The sequence below is a fragment of the Manacus vitellinus genome, unplaced genomic scaffold (genome assembly GCF_001715985.3).
Source record: "Manacus vitellinus isolate BGI_N305 unplaced genomic scaffold, ASM171598v3 scaffold_21_pilon, whole genome shotgun sequence".
Classification (NCBI taxonomy): Eukaryota; Metazoa; Chordata; class Aves; order Passeriformes; family Pipridae; genus Manacus; species Manacus vitellinus.
The window spans coordinates 11285928-11307864 of NW_021939546.1; the positions used below are offsets into that span (position 1 = coordinate 11285928).

Sequence of the window (21937 nt, forward strand, 5' to 3'; positions counted from 1 at the left end):
CACTTCCCACCGTGGGGCACTTGGGCCCCCAAACTCTTGTGGTAGACCTTGGACCTTTACTGTGTCAAAATAAGTTGTTATTCCTAATAATCAGAGACTTTTGGCTTGTCTGTCCATTACAGCTTGGATCTTGGCTCATTCCTGGGTCTGCCTCTGGTCCTTGGGGTTTCAGCCTTTCTTCTGTGTCTATGAACGTCTCTTCTCACAAAAGCAGGGACTGAGGGAGCAGTTCTTGTGAAAATCTCTTCCTCAGAAATATCAGGAACATTCCAGGGATTTATGTGTTGCAATGCATTGACCTCTCTGGTGAGATCTAAAAGCATCTAAAGCTGCAAGAAGGATGAGAGGGTTTACTCTGTGTACATCTTCCTGTGTCTGGTTTTGCTGTCCTTGCCTCTTTTAAAACTGTTAAGTTATTAAAAAAGCCCAGATACAGTCCTTACTCAAGTTCATGGTGACCTTGGCTGGGAACAGATCACAAGATTTTGGTATTAAATAACCAATGAACTGTTTTGAGCAAGAAGAGAATAAAGGTCCTAGTAACTCACCCAAATGTAACACCTGAAACTACATTTTGCTGAAGGGACAGAGAAAAGTCAAAATGAACTAAAGTTTTATTTAGAAAATACTAGTGTCATTTTGGAAAAAAAAAAAGTATATTCATTGATTTTTTTTATTATTTTTTTTTAAGACTTCGTAACAACCTCCCAAGCTCTGATCTACCTAATAGATTTTTGGTGTTTTTTAAATGATAGTGATTCTCAGGTGTCTTACATAAGGCTGGATTAAAACATGGAGTGTTTTGGCGATTCCTGAACCAGTGCCACCTGAGCTATAGCTTCTCTCTCCATTGCAGGTCCCTAACTTCATCAACACAACACTCCCGCCCCACGAGCAGGTGACGGCTCAGGAGATAGACAGCTACTTCAGACAGGAGCTCATCTACAAGAGGAATGAGAGGATGGGGAAGAGAGTGATGTCACTTTTAAGGGAGAACAGAGACAAGAGCTTCTTCTTTGCCTTTGGAGCAGGTATGGCATGACTTTTTCTGTTTTACTCAGTTATTGTGATTGGAAGTAAAGTGTTTTGAATGCTTCAGGATTTTGTCTCTGAGCAGGAGCAGAAGGGTTTTTGTTTGTCTAGACCTGCTTCTAAAATGCAGTTGTTGAAGGAGGTGGGTCTTGGTCCAGCCTGGCTGCAGACAGGCTGCTCTCTTTTGTTTTCCATCCAGCTGTAGAAATGTGAAGTTGAGTGCTCTTCATGCTGCTGTCTTTGTTCCCTTCCCAGACTGACTTGTGGCCTGCTTGGCTTGTGTTCACACAATGGTTTGTAGCCACAAGTGTAGCAGATAGTTGAAGTTTGAATTTGCAAGCCCAGGTGCTGATGGCACACAAACCCCTTTGGTGACACAGGCACACGTGTGACACACGGTGCTGGCCCAGGGTTTCAAACCTCTTGGGGTTGCTGTAGTTAAGACTTCCTCAATGGGTGACTTAACTGCTCTGGTTGTGTTTCTGTACAGATTTGCTGGTTTTAGGCTTTGCACAAGTGAATGAGTTGTGTGTGTAGCTGAATACCAGCATTTTGAACCATTAAGTAAAAATCCAGTATGTCCCTCTGCCTGTTTAAATGCTCTCCCTAAAGTCTGCAGAACAAAGACATCTGCAGTACTTCTATGAGTCTGCAACAGTACGTGCTACTGTCCTTTTTTTTATTTCTTTTCCCTTTTCCAGTGGAATTCACATTTCTGTGTGATAAGAGTATAAATAATAACTGCTCAGGCCCCAGCTCAGCTGAATCCTGAGCACCAGCTTAAGTGTCTCTTTGAGCTCCCTCGACTTCAAGGCAGCCTGAGACTGCCGTGCTGAGAACCAATCTGCTCCTCCTGCTCCCTCTCCTTGGCAATTTCTCATTTTTGACAGAACTTTACTCCTCATCCCATGGCTCTCGCTATGAACTCTGGCAACAACTCACCTTTCGCTACTCACTTCAGTGGGAATTTTGATTAAAGACTGCGGGTTTTAGTGGAGACACATGCATTTTGATGTATTTATTTTTTGAGTGTATCCGGACTGAATTTTCCCAAGCTTATTTAATCTCAGGCTTGCCTGATGTTTCTGGCCAAGGAGTTTTGCTTAACTGTTTTTACAGTAGGAAAATATATCATGATGGTTCATAATTGGACAGGGATTCATGAAAACCAGGTTGTCTAACCCGAGGAGCGAGGTTTATCAGAGATTATCGAACGTGATGGCTTTGATGTAGTGTCCAGTTTTGGAAATCCCTTAACCAATACATATTGGAGCTGAGAGGATAAACTCATATTGGGCATCACTGCCCACTTGCCCTGCTCTACATTCTTTTCCAGGGCATCAGTTACAGACCAGGATCTTGGACTAGGTGGGTCGTGGATCCAATCCAATCTGTGCTGATAACAGAAGTGAAATTAAGCAAATGGATACTAATTACACTCTGCATTCTATAGAAAGGCACGTTTAACTTCTGGGAGGTTTGAGCTTTCATTTCCTGTCCCCATCAGACAGCACCTACCTGAAACTCCCTAGCAGCATCCCTTGGGAAAGCTGGCTTATGGAGAGCAAGTCTCGTTTTTTCTTTTGCACCCAATTTTGGCCATGTTGAAAACTGCCTTTGTTGCTGGGTTGTTTCATTTTCCCAGTACTGACTGTGGCAGGACAGAACAGACACATGCAGCTGGATTTATTGAGAACTGGGACGCGGGAGATGCCAAGGAAAGCTTTTTGTTTTGGGTTCTTTGTTCCAACATCCCTTTGGCCTTTCTCACCAAAGTGGGCCATCCCTGCAGGCCATCCCTACTTTAGTACAATTAATTCCTTCTTGCTTCTCTGGGGTGTTTTTTCCTTCGTGCAGTAAGTTCTGAGAAAATTATTAATTTTTCAATGCCAAAATTATTATGTGACTGAAGCGCAAGCAAGTTCATTTTCTCTTATGATTCAAATGCAGTTTTTCCTCTTGAAGAATTTTTTTGGGGTTTTGTTTCCTTTTTATTTCCCCCATGCACTAAATTATGAGTGGTGTTTGTTGATACATCTTGTGTTTTTCATTCTTATATTTAATTCATGAATTTTAATGGTTTCTTTTGTATGTGGTTGGGTTGTGAATTCGAATATTTTTCTAAAACTTTGAGCATTTGGTTTTGCCTTTTATAAAAGTGAATGATGGGTATTTTTGATGAAAGTTGAGGCTTTCACATATTCCCATGAATTCTGAAGCGTAAAATTTTAGGAATGCACCTTTGGTTAGGATAGGCATGATAGAGTCTGCGGGAGCTCATTTGCTCCCAGAACAGTGCAAAAATTATTTCACTTTATTTAAGATTCTGCATCTTTAAGACTAACAATGAAAGGGAAATAATTTGAAAAAAGTGTTCTGGACAATGTACTCCAAATTATGCTAAGCGTGATTCCTGCATCAATCCCTTTATTTTGAGGGTATTGGAACTAATGGATGAATAGTAATTAAATTATATATGTGTATTGTGAATTGTTTTCCAAATTTCATAATCTCCATCATAGTTTCTGGGAGGGAAAAACTGGGTAAAACTGTGCTGCCAAATCAAATTAGGAAAATAAATGTTTTCCTAAATAAGAAAATAAGACTGTTACGAGAAAAGCACCTTGGAAAAACTTCCCCAAATGCAATTTTGTGGACAAGGGTTGCTGTAGAAGGGAGTCTCAAGCCCCACACGATGATTCATGTGGACTCAGTGGCATCCTGTAACTCACAGGTATAGCTGGAGCCAAGGGGCTTGGAGAACAGCCCTCCTGAGGTAGAGCCCTGCCTGGTTCCCCCAGTGGCCTCCCTGCAGGAGCTGTACCCTATGGATACTGCCCTAGTGAAGGTTTACCTGGCTTTTGCACAGCTGTGTGCAGCAATTGAGGCTCTGCTGCTCCCTCAGGGCACCATCCTCAGCTTGATCTAAGATCCCAGTGCCACGGGTGGGTAGTTCTGTAGTGTCTAGTAATGAATTTGTATAACGAGCTTGACTAAGCCAGAAGGCACCACACAGGTGTATTTGCAAATTACAGTCTCATTTGGCTCAGTGAGTCCTGCTCCATGACTGTAGAATCAAAAATAGCCACCAAAAACCCCAAAGAAACCCAATGACTAGCTTCAGCTGAAAAGCAAGATGATGATTTCCTGGCAACCTGGTGCAGGAGCCTGGTGCTACTGAGCTGGAGGATGCAGGTGTCTGTCAGCAAAAAGTATATGGTCAGTGTTGCAGAAATCTTGCAGAAAATCCCTTTTCAGTTGAAACTTGGTAGAGTGTAAAGCCCTGTCCCCATAATAAAGCATGCACTTCACCATCAGGAAAAAATCATAGCTCATCCAGTGTAAGCTGAATTCCCAGCTGGCTGGATGAAAATGTGTGGCTGAAAATGGCAGGCAGAGGGAGATGTGGCATCCCCTCTCATCAGATCTAAATAACCTTCACGTAGGGACAGATCCCACACCCTGGTCCTGGCAGGTCTGGCAGGTCAGGTCACCCCTGGAAACACCTGCTCTGCCTTCATATGGAAGATGAGGCCATTGAAGTGATTGGGATATAGCAGGCAATTAATTCTGTTGCCTGTGCAACTCTGCATGTTTATGGGCTGGTTATTAACTATTTTACACGTAGAATTTCTACCTTCTTCATCCTGCCTCTCTTTTAAAAGAAGGCTGATCAAAATCTTTCAGCAGAATTTTTCTGCCTGCTTCTGAAAAGCAAGTCCACTTCTTGAAGATGTTGATCAAAAAGTCGGGTGCCTGGGTGTCATTGTTCTCCTGTAAACTGGGATTCCCAGTTAAAATTTTGCTATATTCTGTTTAGAGCTGTGGTGCATCATAGGAGAGGTGGCTCAGAATCTAGTCTGAAAGAGCATGAGGGCTGTGAAACACTGAACAGACAAGTCCTGGGAATGAAGAAGTGGGAAGGGGACAGGCCTTTGAATATCCAAGCACGCTGAGATAAAACAGTTTTTCATAAAGCAAAGCAAAGCTTTTTTTATGCTGTTGAAAGATGTTTTTTTCTTGTTCCAGTCAGAAGTATTAAAACAAAAAAAAAATTACTCAGTTCTGAATAGAGCTTTTCAGTTTTCTGTCATTCTTAAAAATAAAAAGTAGACTTTTCAATGGATTTCTCCTTTTCCTGTCTTCCATGGAATTACTCACAATTTAAATGTGTTGGAGTAATTCAGACTTTTAATTTATTCCTTTATAAAACACGTAGAAGTGAAAATGGTCATTTATTCTTTCTACTTTCATTTCTTTCTCCTCTCCAAGAAAAATACAGGCTTTGGGTAAAAGGGGACCCAGCTCATACCCAGTTCTATAGACTTCGTTCTTCTCCTGCCAGGGTTTACCATATTCAGGCTTAATGTGAAAATATCACCATACCTGTATTCACAGTAATTATACTCTAGTAATGAAACAGCAGTTATCGTTTGTGCAGTTAAATGATATTTTTCAGTTATGGGCATGGCAATGTTTCCCTTTGAATGACTAAGGGTTGCTAAATAGAGTGCTTTCAAGTAAAATTTGGGTATTTACTTGGGTTTTGTCTTTTGAAAATCCATCATGGATTGCTAGGAATTATTGATCTGTAATAACAGCCTTAGACCTCATATATACAGACAATTTATAAAGGGCCATTTACAGTCAAGAAAGACACACAACCAAGAGCACACAGGCTGTTAAAAAGAGTTAATATTTTGGCAACTAAGACTATACATATGAAGTCAATGTTTAAGAAAAAATCACTCTGGTTTATTTCATTTTTATGGGCGAATAATTTTCAAGTAACACTTATGATAACAAATGGATAAATTTATGTCTGCAGTTAATTTGAACGATAATTTCCTTAGGATGTTTTACTTACTTGCATTTTTTTTTCTTTCTTTCTTTTATGAGAGCTGTCAGTTTTGTAGCTGAGAGCTGGATTTACTGCTTCAGAAATTCGGATGCTGCTCCAGTTCATGATGTTTATTAGCAGCCAAATCAGTAGGGTCTAAGGCAGTGAGTTTGGTTAGTTAAAATAATAAATGTATCACGGAGAATTTTCTTTAAGTGCTGAGACAGAGCTAAAATGCAAGTTCCATGGCATCCCTCCATGGTAAGAGGGGAATCAAACTGTCTCTGGACTACGGTCCCGTGGTGGAGGAAAGAAAATGTTAAACCACCTCACCAGCCTCCTGCATCTGAGATGTCAGAGAGTACCCAAGCTATTGTCCATGGTATGGTGGAAGCCAGAGTGGGCTGGTGACCACAGCTCCAGGTGCAGCTGGTGATAACAGGGATCTGTGTACATGAAAGTACGAGTGCTCTTGCTCAGCCGTAGGCTGAGGCGGCTGAAATTAGGTACCTATTGGTTGATGGATTAGGTCTGAATTTCTGAGATGCTCTGCAAGAAAATAAATACAGTTGTAGATGTCTGTGTGTTCCCATGAAAACAGAGGAATTCATCCCGAAGTAGGAACAGCAGAAGTAGAATTTGATAATTTCTATGCTCAGAATGGGTGAATTCCCTCCCCGTCCTGCAGAGTTCTCTCAACCAGCATTGGGCAGGCAGCATCATCAGTACTGATTCTGATCATCATAAATCAGACTGTTAACAATAATCATAGATAATTTGGGTTGAAAGAAACCTTTAAAGGTCATTTAGTCCAGGCTCTCAAATAGTAACGTTACTTATTTCCAAAGTAAATGTTATCTGGTAATTCTTTGTAGTGGGACTCAGAAGTGGGTTTTCAGTAGGGAAAGAGAGCTTTGTGCAACTTTTCTAAAGGATGGGGCTAGTGTGAGAGCACAGCAAGAATATAAAATCTCCTTCTCGTAGTCCTCAGCTCCAACTCTTTTCCTTTTGTCCTCTCTGCAGAGGATTCCCAAAGGGAATTTCAACACACATCATTTTAGATACTTGAGGTACCAAAGACAGAAACGGGCTCACCCTTCACCTTCTGGAACGAGTAGGAGTGACAGACATCTCCAGGGTGACTCAGGTCTTGATCACCACTGAACTGTTCTTATTTTCCTCCAAAAGCTAAAGAGCACCTGGGGAGATATCCAGATGATGTAGCTGTCTTGAACATGCTTCATCGACGGTTAAAAAGGTGACCACAACTGAGCTGGAACGTGATGGATGTTGAACTGGGGCGGGTAGAGGTGGGATTTTGCTGTTACTGGAAACCATATTTCTACTCGGCAGTTTGGGAAAAGAAAGGATGTGATGGATACTGCGCGCAACTTAAACTCGGGTAATTAAAACCCTGAGAGTTTTTGTGAAAGCCATTAGCACCTGCCACCAGATCTGGCACTGAGGTTCACATGTGTTACTTGAAAGTGCTTTTTTCGGAAGGGAAATGCCTTCAGGCCGCCATCCAACTGCACACTGAGGGATGGGGATTTACAGATGTCGAATATGCAAATAGCTGTTTTGCACTCCCAACTGATGCAGCGTTGCCTGCAAATCAGGCTCGGAGTTGCAGAGTTGGTTCCGCTGGGAACTAAATCATCGGAATTCCGGTCCTCTGGCTACCAGGGTTGTGTGGCTCTTTACCATTTCCATTCTTCATCTTGGATCCTCTGTAGAACACAAAAGGGGGGAAAAAAGGAGGGAGGAGGGGAGAAAAAAGAAAGCACTTGCAGTCTGGAGTATAAAGAGACTTTATCCCCCAGGTCAGGCATCCTGATCCAGCGCTGATTAGTGGTGCTACTGACATCACTAGCACAGTTCATCAGCGGGTTGTCTCAGTGGAGCAAGAAGTTGGCGACCAGGAGATTGAACTTGGCGAACCTACAAAAGAGAAGAAAAGGGTGAATTAACAGTTTGCAGATGGTAGAATTCCCTCTGCTCATGTTTATTTGGGCATCCAGATGCTTATAGTGAGGTCAACCTATTTTTGTGTATGGACTTCTTTTACTATTAGTTTTTAAGGCAAAGTATCACTTTGCTTTTAGAAAGAGACCTGCATGCTAATTTTGACCAAAATCATGTAACTGATTCATAAAAGTCTTCATTAAACAGGCAGTGCCTGATTCTTTTTTCAGACTCGCTGTTGTAAATCAGGAGATACTCCACTGGGGAAAAGCTTGTTCCAAGTGCAAATCCAGCTTGCAGCCTTTTAAAATAAAAATAAAAAAATCAAGGGAACTTTTTTTTTTTATGTGCATTGATCTTGTATAATATGAAGGTTTGGAAGTCCCCGAATATTTGCTTTTCACCTGAAGCTTAAATTGGCAAACAGAGTGTGCCTGAGTTAGGGAGGCCAAAATAAACCTGCCTGCACCACCCTATTGTGAAAAGGGAACTTCTTGATTCCAGTAATTCTGATTTAAGAAAAATCCTTTTTGTATAACAAGATATTAATTGTAGAAACACAGTATAGCGAATGCAATGATGAGGAGGATCTTGAGGCTGCTGCCACCTGTACCAGCCAAGGAAGGAAAGAGACACAGCAGGTAAAAGAACAGATTCCTGTCTTTGGGCTGGCATTCTGTTCTTTCTCCTGGTGTTGAGGGAAGCTGGGCAAGCCCTGGGCTGTCTTTGGTGGTCAGGTGGAGAATTCATTGTCCACTGAAGCTGCAGCCTCAAGCCCAGGTCTTTATGTTTGTGGCTGCAGGTATTCAGCTAAATGTTAAAAGCAGCTTAATGTTAAAATGGGCCTTGCAAACCACAGCGTTTCACCATCTCTGGTGTAATTCTCCCCATGATGAATGGGAAATGATGCCTGCACGCAGTAGGATTTTGGTTTAAAGAAACCCATACATTAATGTCAGCTCCTCTGGGTCTCTGACGTTTTCATATCATATTTATTATTATGCCTGTGCCAAGTTCTACTGTATAAGTCTAATTCTGCCTGCCTGTTTTCAAAGAAAAGAAAACTATATTGTCCCCTCCTGTCCTATAATATAGAAATTTTGGCTATGCCCTTACTGTATTTCTCTTCAACATTTGAGATGTAAAAAATATAGACATAATTCAGGAAATTTTCTCTTTTCAGAACTGCAAAGAATCATGAGAGGCTTAAGCACTCTGCTGAACAGGAATGGGCTTAAACATGGGATGAAATACTTTTTCACCCACACACGCACACACAAGAGCTTGCTGTGTATCCACAGGCCACCCTGTAAGCTCTCAGGAGACCAGGCAGAGCTCCCATATAACTCTAGATTTCATAATGGGAGTGTTGAAATCAATATATGGATGCCAGACAATTCATCACTTCCCATCCCAAAACTGTCTCATCTGAAAGTTCCCATCCAGCTTTAACAGTGCTGTTGGGAAGATTTTAAAGAAGCAGCGTGGAGAACCCAAAGACTGGCAGCCTTCCTCTAACACTGAGGTTTCTGTGGGATGCTCCTGTGAAAGGCAAACAGGGTACAGACTGCAAAGGATCCAAGGATCTTGTGTCAGCTGGGATACCTTTGTGGGCTACCTGCAGTGATTAAGATGTCTCTGCACCCAAGTGTACTTCTCATCATCCTTCTGCATGATGTTGTCCCAGACCAGAGGGAAATCTGGCTACTCAGTTTCCTTGAATTCAGAGCCTGGTATGCAAGCAAAGATCCTTCACAGTAATGCAAGTTGATGGCTTTGACCTGAGTTCATGTTCCTTTCTGCTGCCCCTCCTGCCTGGGTGTGTGTTCCGGAGGAGGAGCGTGGATATCCCAAGGCATCCTGGACCACCATAGCTGTATCCCCTGCAGATCCACTCTTGGAACCTCAGGCTATTAAAGCAAAAGCTGGAAAGGGAATTTAGTAAAGCCAGGAATTTAGGAACTGGTTTGTACTGTTTGTGGTGTTGGGTCTCTTAGAGGTTCAAGCCATTTCTGACCAGTTTTAGAGCCAAGTTGCAGGAGGACTGCATATGGAGAGCAACTGGTGGTCATCCTGATGCCCTGGAAAGACAGGGCATGGCTGCTGGCTGGAGTTAGTTGTTTTGCAAAAGTAGATGTGAAGCTGAAAGCTTTAAAAAGCCTGGCTGTAATTTATGTGGATTTCTTGAGGATTTTTACTGGTATGGAAACTGGGACTGGAAATCTCATTAAACTGGGCGTTCTTGTGAGAGTTTCAGGTTTTCTTAGTCATGGTTGTGCCAGGAATATCATCAGAGCAAACTTGCTGAGAAAGGATTTATGGATTTGGGATCAGATCCTATTCTCACTGAATTAATGGTAGTTCTGCAACTGACATCAAGGTGACTGGCATGTGCACCTGGATGGGACAACATTTATTTATCACTCTGGTTGTTTAATCTAGGCTGCTACTTTCACATCAATACCCTCTTTATAAGCCTCTTAAATCCCAGTTCCATTGTTATTTTCTCTGGTAGATCAGAAGAGAAGTGTCAAGGAAAAGAAAATGTATGCGAAATATCCCTCTGCCCAAAACCAATATTTAAACATCAGAAATGTAAAGTGAAGGTAGAATTACTTAGAGGGGCAGAGGGGAAATAATTAAAGCTCCAGCCGGCAAGACGAGATGTCGTAAACTTTAGTTATTCCCCTCTCTTAGACATTGAAAACACAAACTCTGCCACCGTTCAGCTGTTTTATAGAGGCCTGTAGAAAGCAACAGAGGTCTGTTGGACAAAATTGCTCTGGTGGCAACTGAAACTGGGCTCAAACCCAAGTCCAACAGCCGAGCTGCCATCTGAAATTGGACAAAATTCGGGTTCATGTCTGAATCTCAGCTCCCTTTCTGCTCTGTGCAGTAGACCTAATGAAACCCTGAGTCTGGACTGGACTGGTGGGGAGTGAGAAGCAACTTCAGTTCATGCAAAAACATTGCTGTTTCAAATTAGTTTAAAAAAAAAAACAAACCTGCTAACAAAATTTGAAAATATGGCCATTCTTGGCAAAAATGGACTGGCTGCTTCTTGGTAGACAGGTTTGCTAAAGAGTTGTGAACTGAAACATGGCAAAATGTCATTTCAGAACCACTAGGCTTTTCTCCTATCAACTTCCAGTGAAAGAAGAGGCAGGTGAATAAGCAAAAAGCCAGATGAATCCACCTTGAAACTTCTAGTTTTCAAGAGCTAGTCAGTGAGACCTAACAAATGCTTAGATTTTGATAAACTGTTGGTCATCAACTGAAAATTATTCTGCCAGAGAACTTCCAAACACCTTTTTAGTCTAAACACGTTTTGGTGGTGTTGAGCTTTGGAACTCTCCCTGGCAGAAAAGTGAAATCTCCATCATTTTCCTGGAATAATGTTTCAGGACTGAAACCAATGTGACTTATATTTAAATTAATAACTTAAGTCTTTTTTAGTATTTTTCTGTACTTTATAATGGGAAATACCTTAAATACTGAGGTTTGAAAACTTTTTAAAATGGTATTTATACACTGAAGTTAAATGGAGAGAAAAATCAAATGCCGGCACTGGGTTAACTTGGTATGAAATTCGGCACCAGTTTTCAGTATTTATACAGAATTCACATTCACTTTGTGTTTTTCCTTGAGGTGTTTGAGGTACAGTGAAACTGCTGTGAGGTTCTTATCACTTAGAGATCTGGTCTGGTTCCAGTTGAAAATTTTGCAGTACCTCTCACTGGGAGGATTGGTTTAAAAGGAACAGAGATCTGCCAAAGAAATAAAGACTTCATTATTGACATCAATGCTATTTTTAATCTGGTTTCCTAAGGAAATGAGACTTAAGCAATGGCAGTGTTTGTGAGTATGTGTGTGTGTACATAGGTGTGTGTGACTATGTCTTTGGCTCTCATAAATTCTTCATCTGTTGGGTGATTATAACCAAACCTGACAGATGGCTGGAGTCTCCAAGATAATAAGTTCTTCTAGTGCTTCATGAAAATAAGTGGTTGGATGGAAGAAAAAGACATTCATAGTGTGCATCCACTGAAAAGGCACAGCATGAGCTCAACTTTTATTAAATTTCAGAAAATCCCAACGGGAGAAGGAGGTGAGACACATCCCCATAGACAACTGCTCTGTACTGGTTCCTCTACACGTGAGAGGATGTGGTGTGTACTACATAGATCATGTTGTGAACGTAACAATGATGTTTACAGTAAATAGTTACTATCTAGAGTGTCCCAGGAGACACATATTACCTCTGGGCTGCTCTCTAATGAGGTGTTCGTTCTCAAGGCCAGAGCAATAGCAGGGAGCAGGTTAATAAATGTGACCAAGGCATGGCTCCAGGACTCTATAAACCTAATGAGTCGTGGGCACTCAAACTGTGCAGCCTCACTACTGCTAATTGGTCAAGTGTGCCATCAACCGTGCTCAAAAATGTTCTTAAGTAGCCAAGGGGTGAAAAAGAGCATCAGAAACTCCTACAAGTCCAGGAGGCAGCCTGGGGCAGCATTCCTGTGTGCAGAGTTCAGGAACACTTTCCCCAGAACCAAGGTCATTCCCCTGAGAGTTGAAGCAGCTCACCAGCAATGGAGAATATAATTAAGAAACAAAGGAGAGAGTAAAGCATGACCTGGAGAAAAGCACATTTACAACATTAGCTTATCAAACAAGGGGATGGTTGTCTCTTAGCAGTTGGAGAAGATGCTCAGAAAACGTTGTGGCGGGGAGAGTACTTGAAACCTTTCCAAAGAAAAATACAGATGGGGGTCACCAAAGCCAAGTCAGAGATAGTTCTTAGTTTTATTCTTTTTTACTTGAGATTGAAAATTATGTATCTAGTATTTTGGGGTGGGACTCTCCCTCTTGAACTGTAGTGTCTGAAATTTCAGTGCATCTTCTGTGTAAGGTCATCAGGTTCCTTTGAAACCCTCAGAGGACAAATCCTCCCACTTATCTCAGATGCACATTTTAAGATGGAAGGAATTGCCCTCAGGAAACATCTTTCCACTGACCACAGAGGAAGCCTAGAAAACTGGCCGCCAACACATGCCTGACTTTCAGATGAATGGGATTAATTGAACCCTGAAAGCAGGAGTTAAGAATTCAGGGTGTTCTGTCCTTACCTCTACCTGACCTTGAGCAAGCAGCTCAGTGTACCAAGAACTCTCTGAGCAATGTTTTGCATTACTGCCAATGGCAGAATTTTATTAGTCCTGAGGCAAGTTTGCAAGCAGAAGAGTAACACAGGATTGCTTTCCATCATGCCTTGGAGAGCATCTTGGCATGAACTCTAGGGGAAAAGAAAGCTCTCTGCCACCAGCTCTGGAAAACTCATCCAGCTCTAGGTTTCCTTGTGGCGGGAGAAGGAGCTGTAACCCCCATGGCAGTGCACAGCTTTCACATCCTCTCATGTGACGTGGTTGGAGCCCCAGGTTGGCCAAACGTTTTATCCACTGTTCAGATCCCCCTGTGAGCCCCAGAGCTCAGAGCAAACTTTCCCTCTTTGTGGTTGCATAGAAGAGGTGGATTTGGACATGCAGAAGTGTAAAGCATTTCCATATTTCCCTTCCTCTTGGCTGGAGGGACCAAAAACCACTTTGGTGCCAGCGCTGTCATTCACAACCTGGTCTGCCTGGAGCTGTGCAAAGGACACAGAGCTGCTGACAGGAGAGCAGGCTCTCATTTCTGTTCATCAGGCACAGTTATCCCTTTTTTAAGGGAAGAAGCAAGCAGTCAAAAACAAAAAAAAAAGTTTTGACATACCATGTGTCTAATTTGTTCACTGATTTCTTGCAACCCAAATCTGTGTATGATTTGGGATGTATGACAATGAGGAGTGATTTGGACCTGGAGACCCTTTGAAACAACCTTCTAATATCACTTGTCTTTTTGCACGCAAGATTTAGAGAAAACTAGGAAGGTGTGTGGGTGGGTTTTCGGTTTTGTTTTTTTTTTTTTAGTATTACAGAGAGACTCACCAGATAGTCTCCCCTGTGGGGTCACTCACCCAGTCTGTAGTATTTACTCAGCATGTCTCTGAAACACCAGCGTCTTAGAAGTTGTCTTCCTGAATTTACATTCCCAGTTCAATCATCTCCCCCAAGATAAAAGCCCCAGTGTTGGCTCCTCTTTACCTTCTGCACTGCACAGCGCTCCCGTCGAAAGCGAGCCCTTCGTCGCAGCGCTTTTGTTTTTCTTCGTACCTGCCAATCACCCCGCTCGCCTCTGCCCAAAGTTTGTTGTCTTTGCAGTTGGTCACAGCATGAGCTACCAAAAACCTCGCTGAGCCTGACGGGGTATTCTGTTGGCCTAACCCTAACACGCGATCTTCCACCTCCCCGGCGCACAAAGGGCCTTTTCACCGGCCCCACCGCAGCTCCGAGGTTTCATTTCATGTGTTACAATTAATCTGTATTTATTGCCACTTATCTTTAAATGGCTAACAATATCAAGAGTTTAAAAAGTGCTTTTAGTGTCAAACTGGGTCAATTAAAACTCTACTTAAAATATTTGCAAAACTTCTAGCCTGAAAGTTGCCCCCTCAGTCTGCTGTTAACCGAAATGGTTTAAATAAATACGCGCAGCTTGAGGAGACTGACATTAGGTAAAATTCCCCTTGATATTTTAGTAGAATCCAGGATTAACTTCCTTGCTCCTAGATTGGCTTGTTTTTTGTTTTTTGGTTTTTTTTTTAATAAAAGGAGAAAAATGAATAATATTTTAGATGGTTGTAAGTATTTGTAAGATTGAAGCAATCAATTAAAAAACCTCAGGAGATAACCTCGAAACTTTTAATTCCAGAAGAGACCATTAGATTCGTCAACCTGGTCTCCTGGAATTTCATCCTGTTCTTTTGTGGACCATAATAGCATGTGTTTAACTCTGAACTTCAAACCATGGGCCACAAGGAACAATTTTTTTTTTTTAACTCTTTCAATATTGAGCGTGGGCAATAAAGCACTAGAACATAAAATGTTAATTAAATAATGAAAGAATAGTTTTTACTTGTGTAAGTTGGGTTTTACTGAAGGTTGAAGATGGCTGGAGGAATCCACTTTTTCCCCTTGCAGAAAAGCCCCCATTTTTGCCAAGAACATTTTTTTTTTCAAGCTCAGGTTGCAGGACAGTCTTAATAAATTGTGTGAGGTAAGTGCTGGTGTACTGCCCGTGGGGACTCAGAACTGTTGTGCAGCTCACCCAAGGTTGCACTGTGTTAGGATGGTGAGAAGTCCCAGGAGGGACCCCCAGGCAGGACTTAGCTGTCTTGGATGCAGTAAATGCACAGATGAAGTGAGATCCCAGGCTGGGAGAATTAACTACCTAAACTAAAGGTTGGTTCACGTGGAGCCACTTGGACTTAAAACTCTGATCCTCAAACACTTACTGCTCACAGCAGCAACATTAATGAAGCCTGGTTTCCTATGGATTTAGGTCATTTGCTTGGATTCCCAGCAGTCTAATAAGGTTTGAACTGTAGCTGAGTCATTTCTATTAATTAGGGCATTTGTATTATCTTTATGGGTCTCTGATGTCCCTAAAAAGGCTCACCCTGCAACTTTTCTTTCCACAGGAGAGATTGGTGAGTCTCTATCCAGCCATCTGTATTCATAAAATATATAAGAAAGGACTCTCTTGGAGACAGCTGCTCTTCTGTTTAACAGATTTGAAATTTGCCCATGGGTTCAGAGTATTTCTAGGGAGATCATAAAAACAAAAACATAGACACAAAGGGACAGCAGGATCCTGTAAGCATCATGGGTTTTGGAAGCAAGGTTAAAATGAAATTGCCATATTTATGCAGTGTAAATATTGCACAATTTGAGGACACCAAATGGTTTTGATCATGTCTTTAGTAATTTGTTCTTGTCAAATAGTTAATTAAACAAATCTGACTTTCTCAAATGTTTTGTAAGTCCGTTTTTATGGGATAGGGAAGGGAACACATCTTGAAGAATTGCTTTTGTGTAAAAAATAACATAAAAAATACAATTTTTTTTTCTCCTTGCCATCCATAAAGACAGTGGGATTATGTCAATTTGGAGGAAAGCAATTGTTCTTCAGTATTAGTGTTCTGATGAACGCAAAGATACTGGCTTATGGGTGTAGCACATAAGAGTGACCATAAGTGGTCAGTCTTTGGTTGCTGTCCTATCTGTCATTCTTTTAGATTTTGTTTTTAATCTTAGTCACTGTATCAACAAGCCAAGTGATGCTGACATCTAAGTGCATCCCAAGAATGGCAAATAGCACAAAGCCAACAGCTCGCAAACAAGTCAGACTGAAATATGTTTGCATAAACTTTTTTCTCCTTTTTTTTTTATGCTTACAAGCAGGAATACTGCAAGTTTCCCAATACTGTTTCTCACCCCCAGATCGTGTCCCATCATCCTGGTTTCAGTGTGACACACAGGCTTGTGTGACTGGGATTGATTTATATTCTCCTCTTTGGAGGTGACAAAAACACCTCCCTTGAAAAGGTCATGTTTGAGATCTGTCTGAAGACCGTTGCCTTTGGCAATGTTAACTGGGCCCCTGACAGGCTTTTACTCTGGACAAGGCCTACTGCCCTAGACTGGCTTTGTGCTAAAATCTTTCATTTCCTCAAAAAGCCATTCTGGCTGTGTGTTAATATTCGGAGCTTTCTTGCACGGATCTGGACACCAAAGTGCCCTGACCAGCTTCAGGGGAGGTCAGTGATGACAAGCTGGGAAGTGTAACAACAGGGGGGGTGAAAGCTCTGAAACTTGGTGGCAGTGTGTATGTATTAAGGGAGGAAAGTAGTTCCAGTTTCCCATCAGGGGGACTAGCCTAGCTCTACACATCTCTTCTAGGAACACTGGAACCTGCAGGCTAATTTCCCTTGAATTTTGATGGCAGGTAGAAGTTCATGTGGTTATATTCCTATTTGGAAAGAGGTGGCTTTGGCAAGAGGAGGAATTTTCTGGTAGTGTTCCTGTTCAGGAAAAGACTCCAGCTCACTCTTTCCTAGGTATTAGAAGAGGAGCTCATTCTCCAAACACAGATCTGTAGGAAAACACACTTTGCTGGTTCTACTGATCAGGAAAAAACCTTTCTACTTTAATGCTATTTTCTACTAAAATTAAGTGTTTAGGATTCTTCGGGTTCTCAACTCCTCATCTGCTTCCATTGGAAACAGAGAATGAAACAAGAAGGCTTTGCCAAAATTTGGCTGAAACGAAGGAAATACTTGATTGGACCTCACCAAGGGGCTGGCAGAGAGGGGACTGAGTACCAGTTCAGTATGGCACGGGCACGGGTCTAGTATTATTGAATGCAAACACAATTGTATTCAAAATCTCTTCCTGCTGGGTGAGAAAGGGAAATGAATACAGGAAAATAAAACTTGAGTCTTAAAAGGGAAGGAGCTGTGCTCAGTTACTAGCTGTGCTAGTTATAGCCTGTAACTGTGGGAAAATGTGATGAGACAGTTTACCCAAGCACATTTGCTTTTTTCTTCTTTGTTTTTGGAGGGTTAATTCTGCACTGTTGTGTATAAGCAGGCAGTGATAGATTGTCCCAGAGTTCTGTGCAGAGCATCGAAGAGTGCTGGATTTAATTGTCCTGCATTTATTGTACAAAAGGAATGAATTATGGGCCACTTTACAACATCTCCAGTGAAAGTGATTATCAGCATTGCTCCTCGCCAGAGATATAACTCTGTCAAGCAGACTCCCTCCTCTCTTGGGTTCCTTGGAAAAAGCTTGTGAATTTATTGTCTCTAGCCATTGAAAGCTCGGGGTAAAACACAAAACCAAAAGCTGCCAATATATATTCAGTTCAGATGTTGTAGGAATTTCTTGTTCCATTTTTTTCCTTCTTTTCCCCTGAGTGGAAGATCAGTCAGGATTTTTGGAGCATGCAGCTGAAATAGTGCAGCAGAATGTGTCCTCTGTTGATTGCTCCTTTTCATATTGTAGGTGAACTGTGTGGCTGAGAAGACCTGGCTGTTGGCTTCAATTAGCCTTGTCCAGGGCTCATGCACATGCACAGCACAGCTGGTCATGATGCCATGGAAAAAGGCACCTTTCACCCCTCTGCACTCAACTCTATCTCACAGCTGTTTTCACACTGCTCCTCCCTGCATTGCACAGATAACCCCAGGAAAAGGTTTAAGCTGAAGAGGATGTATAAAAGCAATGTTATGAGCTCTGCCTCACAGACACTGCACAATAACTCAACTGCAGAAGAGTGGGGAGTTGTGCTCTTTACCTTTTCTGTTGACTTCTGCAGCGTAATAAGGGACAGCAGGATGAATTCCAGGGACTGCAACATTGCCTGTCAGAAAGATATTTGGGGGTGATGCTTCCCAACGTTGCAGATTTTGTGTTGGGGTTTGTTTAAAGCTGCTGAATCATTTTCAGTGCCTTGAGGAGAGCTAGCATGCACTGTGTGCTTTGGGGAGCTACAGGTCCCCTCTGCTCGGGTTTTTGTGTTGCCATTCAAGTGAACACAGGATTCCTGTGTGTTCACAGATATTTTTGTGCCTGAGATAGCCCAGATAAACAAGTGAATCAGCACATGGATGGAGATAACAATGTGTACTCAACTGTGCAAGCTCTTACAAAAGGTGCCTTTCTTCACTCCTCCACGTGAACAGATTTCACATGGTTTTATCAACAGGTTGCCAGGAAGTCTGTTCTTGAGAAGAAGTAGAAAAGAGAAAAAAAGCTGTAAAAAGCCCTGGACTATAATGGCACTACCAGGTAGCATGTGCAATTCATTTAACCATGAGTCTACAAATGTGTTAGCTCATAGCTGTGGTAACACTCATGGCAGCAGTCCCCGGGCTGAAAACTGTCCTGCTAATTAATAACAGCAAGGAACAGAGGTTGTGGAGAGTGTCACAGCGACAGGTCATGAATTAGGAGAGGAGCATGTTATTTTGAAATTATTCCCTGTGTGTGATGGTGCATTTTGGATAATCAGTTAATCGTCAAACTAGGGATGATTCTATGATTTCTTCCACTGTATTGTTCAACTGATTTATTGGAAATCCTCTGTAAGTTGAATGGGTGTCAGCTGCAACAGAGAAAATTTAGGAAAAGGGACTTGGAAGTTTACCTTATGCACTGAAAAGTGTGTCTGAACTTGAACAGAGTTGCTGGGAAAATTTGCAGAGTTAAATGGCTGGATGAGCCTTCTACTCCCTGAGTTTGGGAAGTCATGGGTGGCCTCTTGTCCATTAATGAGCTAAAGTCTCCTGGATGACAACCTTGTGACAAGATGGTCCTTCACTCCAGAATGCCAATGGTGGCTTTTTGTAGGAACATAAGGGACAGGTTCTCCAGGGGAAGAAAGAAACACAACACAGTAGGATCAGTATTTTACACTGTGAGACTTTTCACTTTCCTTTGTTAATAGCTATTTGCCTGGTGGTTGCTAAATTCATTTGGGATGTGGGAAACAGAAGTTCATGTCCATTTCTGATTCCTGAGTTAACACAAGGAATTGACTGTTTGATTTGCTTTTGGATTAATTACTGCAGGAGGACAGCGACAGTTGGAGCATCCTCAAAAATAGCTATTCCAGAAGAGTTCTTGCATAGCAGATAACTGGACATTATCCATCGCAGCCAATTTAATTGGATGACTTTGCTCTTTTTAGGATTCAGCGCATGCAGATCCAAGGGCTACGTTTCCAAGTTCCCAAAATCTTAAGACAGTTTTGCTCTTTGGTCAAATAGAAGTTAAGTTCTCAATAACCAGAGGTTTTGCAGAAGGCTGGATTTTCAAAAGGCCTGAGCCCTTAGCAGTTTTGAAAACCTGGCTGAACTTCAGTGCAAGCTTGGCCTTAGAAACCTTTTATATCTTCACTGAGCACAAACGGACAGTCTGTCTTGTAAGTCCGTGCCTTCATTAGGAGGAACTGAATCCTATTGATTTCAACATGTATTATGGTGGGATCAGACCTCTTCAGCGTCCTTACTTAAAAGCACTGCCATGGCAACAAGGGCAGCAACCCCAGGGGCAGGGGGATGGGAAATGGCATGAGGTGGAGAAGGGACATCCTCTTCTCATTGACAGGAGACTTCCCCATAATAGAAAAGGGGGGGGGAAAGCTTGATAAGTCAAGTGGCTTGATTTGTAAGTGAGCTTACTCTAAAGCAAACACAATGCCGTATGTGTCTCATTTGCCAGTGAGATCATCTGTTTCTTTGTTAGGGAAGAAAATGTGTTTCCCTTCCAAGTCCAGGGCCACTCGGGCAATTTACATGAACAAATAAAGATGAGGTTTAGCAGCACTACATAAATGAAATACAGCTCTAAGTGGCCACCAAAGAACCGAGCTGCTCGAATGGAAGAGTGCTGGGACGCGAGCCAGGCGGCTGCTGTTTGCCATGCCTGCTTACGGTTCCCCATCCAAGCATTGCTCAGATGCTGCTTGCTGAGGTAACGTTTATGGCTGTAGCAAAACATATACTGAGAGATAAACAAGCTATGCTACAGATGAACAGCAGGACAGAGAACGTAAAGTAAATGTGTGCCTTAACCATGGTCTTTACAGAAAGTAGTTGGGCTCTTGCTAGAACAGCATCAATCGAGGCTCACTGGGGCAAGGAATATTCATCTCTTGATAAAAGTGATGCACATCTTGTTTCTGATATCTTTTATAACAGCTGCATCCTTTAGTTGTTCAGATGTATTAGATGGAGTAATTCCTAACTTGAGAGTAATTCCTCTTTGAGATTAGGATCTGGTCACCCTTTATTTCAGTGCTTCTAGCCATGAAGCAGGTCTGTAAAATAGCTCACACATGGGAAAAACCAGAACACTCTGCCCCAGAGCTGCATTTCATTGTGGATTCAGCAAACATGTAAAGATTCTAAATGCTGTGGGTTCATTGCTGTTTCCTCGTTGCATTTAGAACTGGTGTGAGCAAATATCAGCTCTATAGCACTCCTCCTTCTATTTCCAGTTCAGACTGCACATCCACAGTCTGGCACAGAACTGGCCAGTGGGGCACTGTGGTATCCCAGGTGTCTTTTGTACAGTTCAGTTTTGGGAGTGAGACTGATGCACTTGGACAAATCTCAACCTTATGTAAAACTGTTACCAGTCAAAATATACCTTGTACAAAATACCTTGAACAAATCACTCCCATCTCTGCTCATTATGTATCTTCTCCGTGTAGTTCCGGGATCGAGGTCTGAGATGGAATTGTGTCCATGGCATTAGTCTGAGCATACAGAGACAGGTCTGTTTGTTCTGTAGTCATGACTTTTGGCAAAAGCTGTGTTTTAGCTCCACCCTTACTGTGGGAGGCCTGAGAGCACAGAATGGCTCTTCAAGTTCTGTCAGTGTCAGTGAATGGCTGCAGTGCCATTCAAACTGTCTCAGGACTTCTGACAGTATATTCTTGTCATGACAGAACTGCCATGCAGGCAAGTGTCTCTGGGGCTTCCTTTAGTTCCTTTATATGCTTATTTATTTGCTCAAGGTTCAGGAGGAAGTCTTGGTTTGACAGCCCTATCAAACCTCTCTTCAGTTACATACACAATGTTTAAATAACTCATTTTGATCCCATCATTCTCCTCTCTTTCCTTTCCTTACCTTCCCTGCCCTTGTCTCTTTTGTACCCGCACACCCCCAAAAGGTGAATTTAAAGAAAACAAACACTTAGAGCATATGTATAGGATTTGACTGTGTACATAAGCTGGAATGAACCTAAACTGCACCGAAGTGTTTATTGGAAAGTACTATTAAACCAACAAAATCTTTGAAAAGTTGAGTTACTGTAACATAGATGTAACTGATGTGGAAGCTGTGGGCTGGGCAGGGCAAACGTTTGACGAGAGTGTCAGTGAGAATGTCAGTGTGATGCTAGAAAGGCCAGTGCTTTGCATTTGGCCTTTGGATTTCACATCTGCTGTCCTCAAGCACTGCCATGAATGCACATCTGTGTTATAGTTACCCTGGTTTGTAGTTCAGCAGGTGGGATGTAGTTGTTCAGTGCTGTTATTCTTTATATCAGCTCATTTTTTTAAATGCTAAGACCTGGATATCCATGGTAGCTGACTCCAGGTAGTTGAGCAAAGTAATTATTAGGAATTAGGTATGTTAGTTATTCAGACAT

The 21937-nt window shown here is 42.1% G+C and overlaps 1 protein-coding gene across 1 annotated transcript in view; it reads left to right on the forward strand.

Annotated features, from left to right (window-relative positions):
• TRABD2B (TraB domain containing 2B) overlaps positions 1-21937 on the forward strand; it is a gene marked incomplete at its 5' end in the record, with an annotated part of 271278 nt that overhangs the window by 161090 nt on the left and 88251 nt on the right. Inside the window, one exon of the mRNA XM_029959755.1 lies at positions 857-1031. Coding sequence (XP_029815615.1) covers positions 857-1031 — 175 coding nt within the window. The remainder of the gene's footprint in view (positions 1-856; positions 1032-21937) is intronic.